Source organism: Piliocolobus tephrosceles, chromosome 12 (assembly GCF_002776525.5).
Source record: "Piliocolobus tephrosceles isolate RC106 chromosome 12, ASM277652v3, whole genome shotgun sequence".
In the NCBI taxonomy this organism is placed as follows: Eukaryota; Metazoa; Chordata; class Mammalia; order Primates; family Cercopithecidae; genus Piliocolobus; species Piliocolobus tephrosceles.
The window spans coordinates 77599861-77607190 of record NC_045445.1 but is presented as its reverse complement, the minus strand read 5'-3'; the positions used below and the strand labels follow the sequence as shown (position 1 = coordinate 77607190).

Sequence of the window (7330 nt, the reverse complement as noted above, 5' to 3'; positions counted from 1 at the left end):
TTCCTTCATAAATGCTTGACCTGCTGCTTTTTGTGTCTTTACAGTTCCTTATAATTTTCTTATGAAAGCTCAACTAAACCTGAAGTACCAACTATCAAATTTATCTCCGATTAGATCTCCCTCTGCCTGGTCAATTCTATCTGAATGCCCCATAGGCTCTTCTAACTTAACTTCTCAAATTAAACTCATCATCCCTCCTCTGTGTTCCCTTGCTCAACGATATTTATCCCCAAATCCTATTCTGAAATCTGGGAGTCATAGTAGAATCCTAATTCTCCTTTATCCTCTACATGAAATTAGTCAAAAAGTTCTATTGATTATAAGCCCCATTAATTCTCAAAATTCATCTCAACTGTCACTGCTTTAGTTTAGATTTTCATCACCCACTGCCTTCAAGCTGGTGTCTCTGTCTCCAGTTTCGTCTTCCTCAAATTAATCTTCCATGTTGTGTTACAGAGATCAGAAAAGTTAAGTCTGACCATGAAGCTGGCCTACTTAAAAATCTTCAGTAGCTTACTGTTGCTCTAAGGGTAAACTCTCTACTCCCTAACATTCAGCATACCAAAGGCCCTGTGCTCCCTCAAATGATTATAGATGACTCCACTCTGGATTCAGCTATACTGTTTTTGTAATTTCCAGAAGGTGCCATTAATGGCTTTGTTTGTGCTCTTCCGTCTGCCTGGACTGTCTTTTCCTGACTGCTTGGCTAAGCTCCCTTCATAATTTGGCTTAGGTATCCCCCATTCATGCTCCCACAACATCCGCGCTATGCTGTGAGCACTACTGTGTCCGGTCCCTCACTATATCTAGTTCTTCCACGGCAGGTACTAAATTCTTCATCCCTGCACTCCCCGCCCTAGCACCATGCCTTTTCGTGAATCACTCCCTGGTTTGCGGTACTGGGGTGTATGTGTATGCGCATGTGCGTGTATGCGCATGTGCGTATATGCGCACTTGAATGGAGAGTGAATTTGAATTTTGGCTGGGCACACGGCGCAGTAAAGACACGAAAGGGGCACTATTTTAACTCAACTTTTTCCCGTGATCACCACCGAAATTACTGATCAGTCAATCACCTCAGATCTCTCAAGCAGTCCAGCCTACGCAACAGTACTCCACCTCTGCGACTGCGCGGGGAGGGTAAGGCGGGGCCAGCAACTTCCTCAGCGGGAGGGAGAGTGCACAGTGGAGCCGCCAGTTGAGAACTACTGATCCGGCACAGCTTTCCAATCAGCTGCGGAGGGAGCGACGCTTTCTGGTTTGCAACATGGCGGCCACCAGTGGAACTGATGAACCGGTGAGACGCTGCTCTGGGGTCGGGTGAGTGGGGAGGTCGAGCCAGGTGGAGCCTCTTTTTTTTCTTTTTTGAGACAAGGTGTCACTCAGTCGCCCAGGCTGGAGCGCAGTGGTGGGATCACGGCTCACTGCAGCCTCGACCTCCGGGGCTCAGGTCTTCCGCCCACCTCAGCCTCCCGAGGAGCTGGGACTACGGCCGGTGCCACCACGCCCAGCTAATTTTTTTTGTATTTTTTGTAGAGACGGGGTTTCGCCATGTCACCCAGGCTGGTCTCAAACTCCTGGGCTCAGGCGATCCGCCCGCCTCCAGCCTCCCAAAGTGCTGGGATTACAGGCACGAGCCACCGCGCCCGGCCTTGGGTGGAGCATTGAACTCTTTTTCCCCCTTTCTAGGTTTCCGGGGAGTTGGTGTCTGTGGCACATGCGCTTTCTCTCCCAGCAGAGTCGTATGGCAACGATGTGAGTATGACTCACCCACAGCTCCCACCCACCCAGCTAGCCTGGGATCTCTGCAGGACCTGCCGCTAAGTTACAACTTCATGTCCTGATAATCTACGGCAGACCCTCTCCGCTTACACCAGAAACAGCACCTGCCTTCAGTTCGTTTTAATCTTAGTACACAAACGCAGGACTAACGCCTGTGGAAGTGGTTCCCCAAGTTGGCCACGCTTTAGAATTACTGGGGAGCTTTTAAACATCCCCCTGCCTAGATTGCAGTTCATACCATCTAAATCAGAATGTCTGGGGAATGAGAGCCAAGAATCAGTAGTTTTAAAGGGTCTCTGAGGGATTCCATTGTGCAGCAAAGTTGGACTGGCTTATGTGTGTGTGGTTTAGAAAATTACTGAGAAAGTATATGACGTATTTTCCAAAACAAGACAAGGGGATGTGAGAATAGTAAAAACACCTAAATAAGAATGTGATACATATAATGAGTGGGTCAGGCCATAAGATCCAAATAATTTAGCTGAAGGAGAAATCCCTAAGGGGTCAAGGCAGTAGAAGACTTGACTGAGGAAATGGAGCTTTAGCTGTATCCAAGTGTAGGTGGACAAAGGACATGGGCTGGCAGGTAGGAAAAGTGCATGGTCTAAGGCATGGAGGTAACAAATGCAAATGGCTTTTTCTGGAGTCAGTGAAATAGCTCGGTCTCGTTGGAATGGGAGATTCCAGTGGAACAGGTGGGTGCTTGGTAAGACTTACTGTAACCTTGATCTGTTTCATGCGCTAATTCATTTCTACGTGTTACAGTATGGGGAATTGGCTGTTTGGCAAACAAAAATGATTACGACATGCTTCAATCTTAAAAATGAAAAGTAATTTTCATCTTGATTCTTTGTTCACCCAACAACTCAGTGGAATTGATGGGTGTATTATTTCAGTTTTACAATGATTTAACTCAATCCTGAGAAGGTGATTTGTCTACTACTTTATTTAGTCTCCCAGCTTTCACTAGCAGCTGGGAAAAGATAGCCAGTGGCTCACTGTGTTCATTACACTGTGTAGGTAGCTTCTTTTGGTTGTCATACAGACAAAAGAATTATTGTCCAAATTTATTACTCCAGTTTTTATCATTTGACAGTAACATCAAGTTTGGTAGCCCTCTTGAGCATTAACTAGACATCCACATACTTCCTTAATTTGTTATTCAGTGGTAGGATGGGGAGATTTATGACCTGGCATTCTTCACTCCTTTGCAGCCTGATATTGAGATGGCTTGGGCCATGAGAGCAATGCAACATGCTGAAGTCTATTATAAGGTGAGTTGTCTGTCTTCATCATTAAGCAGAATTAAACATGTAATTATAGTATATGATGCTCTGCTTATCACTATTCTCAGCAAGTTAAACAGTTGTGTTTTGGAGATAGTTTTTATTAATGTAAGTTCTTACCCACAGACAACAGAGGAGTGAAGGCAAATTTGTTTCTACAATGAGTTCTGCTGCTTTACCCAGTGTTGTAGTGCTAACTGACAAAAGGGCGTCTGGCCCATACATAGTAGGCACTTAATAAATGTTTGTTGAATGAACGAACAATCCATGGAGGGCAATAGCCAGGCAGTACTATAGTTAAATAAGCCAACTGCCAAATTGGTGGAAGGGATTGTAATAATATATTATGGCCTTAAACTGTGTCATGATTTCATCCAGTATGTGGGCTGTCGACACTTCTTGAAAAGATCTTCTGCCCTGAGAACCATAAAGGTTTTCTGGCGGGGATGGGGAAGATAGAAGTATAGTAAATTACATACTAGCATCTGTATGTTGTCTTACTGTTTTTCAGCTGATTTCATCAGTTGACCCACAGTTCCTGAAACTCACCAAAGTAGATGACCAAATTTACTCTGAGTTCCGGAAAAATTTTGAGACCCTTAGGATAGATGTATTGGACCCAGAAGAACTCAAGTCAGAATCAGCCAAAGAGGTAAAAATTCTCTTTCTTAAATATTACTTAGCGTTTAACCAACAATTTTTGATTGTGAATATGTTTTTTTACATTTAAGCTCTTTTTTTGTTTAAGAAAAATATGTGAAGAACCAGAATTTCTTTTCTAGTTTTGATCAATTAAATTAGGAAATGAATGTTTTTCCAGTTTATGGACTTTTCATGTTGTTGAGTCTATTTTTTTCTTCTTTTTGTCTTGGATGTTTTAAATCTCCACCCATCAGCCCTTTCAGAGGAGGATGGATCAGTTTATTTAGGTTGTATAGCCAGAAGACTTGGATGGGGAGTGGCAAATAGGGTATAGGAAGGTGTTTTGATTCTCTGGATTTAAGTTCATGTGATTACAGGCCATGGATAACTGGAAAACTTTTGTTTTTCATTGCTTATGTGATTATCCTATACTTTGATAGGATACTAACACTTTTACAGTTAGGAAAAATTTTTTTTCCTTGAGAGTAAACCCTTGGCTAATGAAGAATCTAAAGTTTTGTTTTGTTTTTTTTTTTTTTTGATATAGGGTCTCACTCTGTTGTCCAGGCCATGTCAGCTTACTACAACCTCCACCTCTCAGGCTCAAGCAGTCCTCCTGCTTCAGTCTCCCTAGTAGGTGGGACTGCAGGTGTATGCTACCATGCCCAACTAATATTTTGTATTAGAGGCGGGGTTTCACCTTGGTAGAGGCGGGGTTTCACCTTGTTGACCAGGCTGGTCTTAAACTCCTGAGCTCAAGCGATCTGCCTGCCTCGGCCTTTCAAAGTGCTGGGATTATAGACGCAAGCCACCGCACCCAGCCAAGAATCTACACTTTTAACTCCTAGCAGGCAGTTAGTGATCTTTGTCTTTGGAAAATTGTCACTACTGAATGGACTTCTTTATTAAAATAATTTGTGTTTTAGTGGGGATAGATGACCATTTTGGGCTGAATTGACCAATAACTTCAAAACAAAACAATTTACTTAAGAAATCATATTTTAATTCTGCAGCAAAGGATTTATATATTTTTCAAGTAAAATATTGTTCATCTTGGGAAATACTAGTCTAAAGACACAATAGGTAGCACAGAAACGCATTGCTAGTTTCACTGTGAAACCAACAATCACCTCATTCCTAGTCTCACTGTGATTATTTTCCTTACTGGGGAATGGAAGTCCCTCTCCTGGCCTTAGTACATCAACCTCTTGCATTTGTCAGCTAAAGCATTGTTTTTGCCTTTATAGAAGTGGAGGCCATTCTGCTTGAAGTTTAATGGGATTGTTGAAGACTTCAACTATGGTACTTTGCTGCGACTAGATTGTTCTCAGGGCTACACTGAGGAAAACACCATCTTTGGTGAGTTTCTTCCCTCTGAAATTCTTTCTCTATAAGGACACTGAACAGTCTGGTTTTACTGATGAATCAGTGACATCTATAGTTAGGTCACCTTCTCTTGTTTCATCTTTAAAGATCTTGTTGCTATTTTTTATGTAACTTGAAGATAGTTAAGTATTTTCAATCTCATTAATATGAGATTGGAATTAAAGGTCTCTGAAATTTATGACTATACTCGAATGGTTTGCATGTTATTTCAATTTTGTCAGATTTCCAGCATATATAGGGAGCAGGCCAGGCACAGTATCTCATGCCTTGTAATCCCAGCACTTTGGGAGGCTGACATGGGCGGATCACTTGAGCTGAGGATTTTGAGACCAGCCTGGGCAACACAGGGAGATCCCATCTCTACAAAAACATTTAAAAAATTAGCCAGGTGTAGTTGTAGTGGTGAGTGTTTGTAGTTCCAGCTATTCAGGAGACTGAGGCAGGAGGATTGCTTGAACCGGGGAAATTGAGGCTGCAGTAAGCTTTGATTGTGCCACTGCAGTCCAGCCCTGGTCATCAGAGTGAGACCCTGTCTCAAAAAAAAGAGATTTAGGGAATAAACTGAGAGTAGAATGATAATCAATTCTGTTCATTTTTCAGCCCCCAGGATACAATTCTTTGCCATTGAAATTGCTCGGAACCGGGAAGGCTATAACAAAGCTGTTTATATCAGTGTTCAGGACAAAGAAGGAGAGAAAGGAGTCCACAATGGAGGAGAAGAAAGAGCTGACAGTGGAGAAGAAGAGAACACCAAGAACAGAGGAGAGAAAGGAGCTGATAGTGGAGAAGAAAAAAAGGAAGGAATCAACAGAGAAGACAAAACTGACAAAGGAGGAGAAAAAGAGAAAGAAGCTGACAAAGAAATCAACAAAAGTGGTGAAAAAGCTATGTAAGGTGTACAGGGAACAACACTCTAGAAACTTTGACTTAATTGAGTCTACATGTGCCACGGTGCTACTTGCATAGACCCCTTTGGTTAAATGTAAATTCATGTACAATTGAAGGATACTCAGGAGGACATCTTTCTAGTCTAACAGTCAGGAACTGCTCTGGTCATTCCCTCGTATGAACTGGTCTAAAGACTATTAGTGGGGTGTTAATTGATTTTTCCTGGTATACTGTTTCTTGGATGACACCACTGGTCAAGTAAGAAATTTGTAAATAAATTTCTTTTGGTTCTTATTATCTATATCTGTGACTGATTTTAAAAAGGTATTTGAGACTTGAAATTTTTTTCAAATATATAATTTCATCACCATGTCTTATATATAATAATTTACTCCTGTTTCTTACTGCATCTCACTGTTTCCTGTAGTGAAGTTCTCTAAACTTGTTAAGTTATACCCGGTATTGGGATTAGAAGTCCTTATGTAAGAATTGACTCGTAATCTCTGAGTGACTATAACTCCCTGATTTCTTTGCTATATATGACAAAAGATTTGATAAATATCTGCAACCTGAACCTGTCAGACTAGTGAATGCAGCCCAGTTCATATTAGAAGAGCAAGAGACTGGACATGCTTCAGTATTTGCTTTTCTTTTGGTAGCCAGAATGTTGCCTGCAAGCTAGCAAAAAAAAAAAAAAAAAAAAAAAAGAGAGGAAAACCAGACAGAGTGGCTATGCTTTTTTTTTTTTTTTTTTTTTGAGATGGAGTCTCACTCTGACTTCCAGGCTGGAGTGCAGTGGCGTGATCTCGGCTCACTACAACCTTGGCCTCCTGGGTTCAAGTGATTCTCCTGCCTTAGCCTCCGAAGTAGCTGGAACTACAGGCACATGCCACCACACCCAGCTAATTTTTTGTATGTTTAGTAAAGACGGGTATTCTGTGAAGAAAGTGGATGGTATCTTGATGGGGATAACATTAAATCAAGAAATTACTTTGAGCAGTATGGCCATTTCCACTATATTGATTTTTTTCTCTCCATGAGCATGGAATGTTTTTCCATCTGTTTGTGTCCTCTCTTATTTTCTAGAGCAGTGTTTTGTTGTTCTCCTTGAAGAGGTCCTTCACATCCCTTGTAAGTTGTATTCCTGGGTATTTTATTCTCTTTGTAGCAATTGTGAATGGTAGTTCACTCATGATTTGTCTCTGTCTATTTTTGGTTTATTGGTGATTTTTGCACATAGATTTTGTATCCTGAGACTTTGCTGAAGTTGCTTATCAAATATATAATTTCATCAAAACTGACAAAACTGACAAAGGAGGAGAAAAAGAGAAAGAAGCTGACAAAGA

At 41.4% G+C, this 7330-nt stretch overlaps 1 protein-coding gene across 2 annotated transcripts; it reads left to right on the top strand.

Annotated features, from left to right (window-relative positions):
- Nucleotides 1-953: 953 nt before the first annotated feature.
- On the top strand, nt 954-6391 carry PBDC1 (polysaccharide biosynthesis domain containing 1). Of its 2 annotated transcripts, XM_023202521.2 has the most exons (6): nt 957-1297; nt 1690-1755; nt 2997-3056; nt 3580-3720; nt 4958-5069; nt 5697-6391. In XM_023202521.2, the coding sequence occupies exons 1-6, from the start codon at nt 1268-1270 to the stop codon at nt 5987-5989; spliced, it is 702 nt and encodes a 233-aa protein (XP_023058289.1). In that variant the 5' UTR covers nt 957-1267; the 3' UTR covers nt 5990-6391. The 2 variants fall into 2 exon arrangements, with proteins under 2 accessions (XP_023058290.1, XP_023058289.1); XM_023202522.3 differs by lacking the exon at nt 2997-3056 and having other exon boundaries at nt 954-1297.
- The last annotated feature ends 939 nt before the right edge of the window (nt 6392-7330 follow it).

What these genes read in the sequence shown, in the direction of transcription:
- PBDC1 (XM_023202521.2), top strand. Translation starts at nt 1,268, where the DNA reads ATGGCGGCCACCAGTGGAACTGATGAACCG. An exon ending in CAGAGTCGTATGGCAACGAT is followed by an intron (nt 1,756 to 2,996) that starts GTGAGTATGACT and finishes ACTCCTTTGCAG; the next exon opens with CCTGATATTGAGATGGCTTG. An exon ending in ATGCTGAAGTCTATTATAAG is followed by an intron (nt 3,057 to 3,579) that starts GTGAGTTGTCTG and finishes ACTGTTTTTCAG; the next exon opens with CTGATTTCATCAGTTGACCC.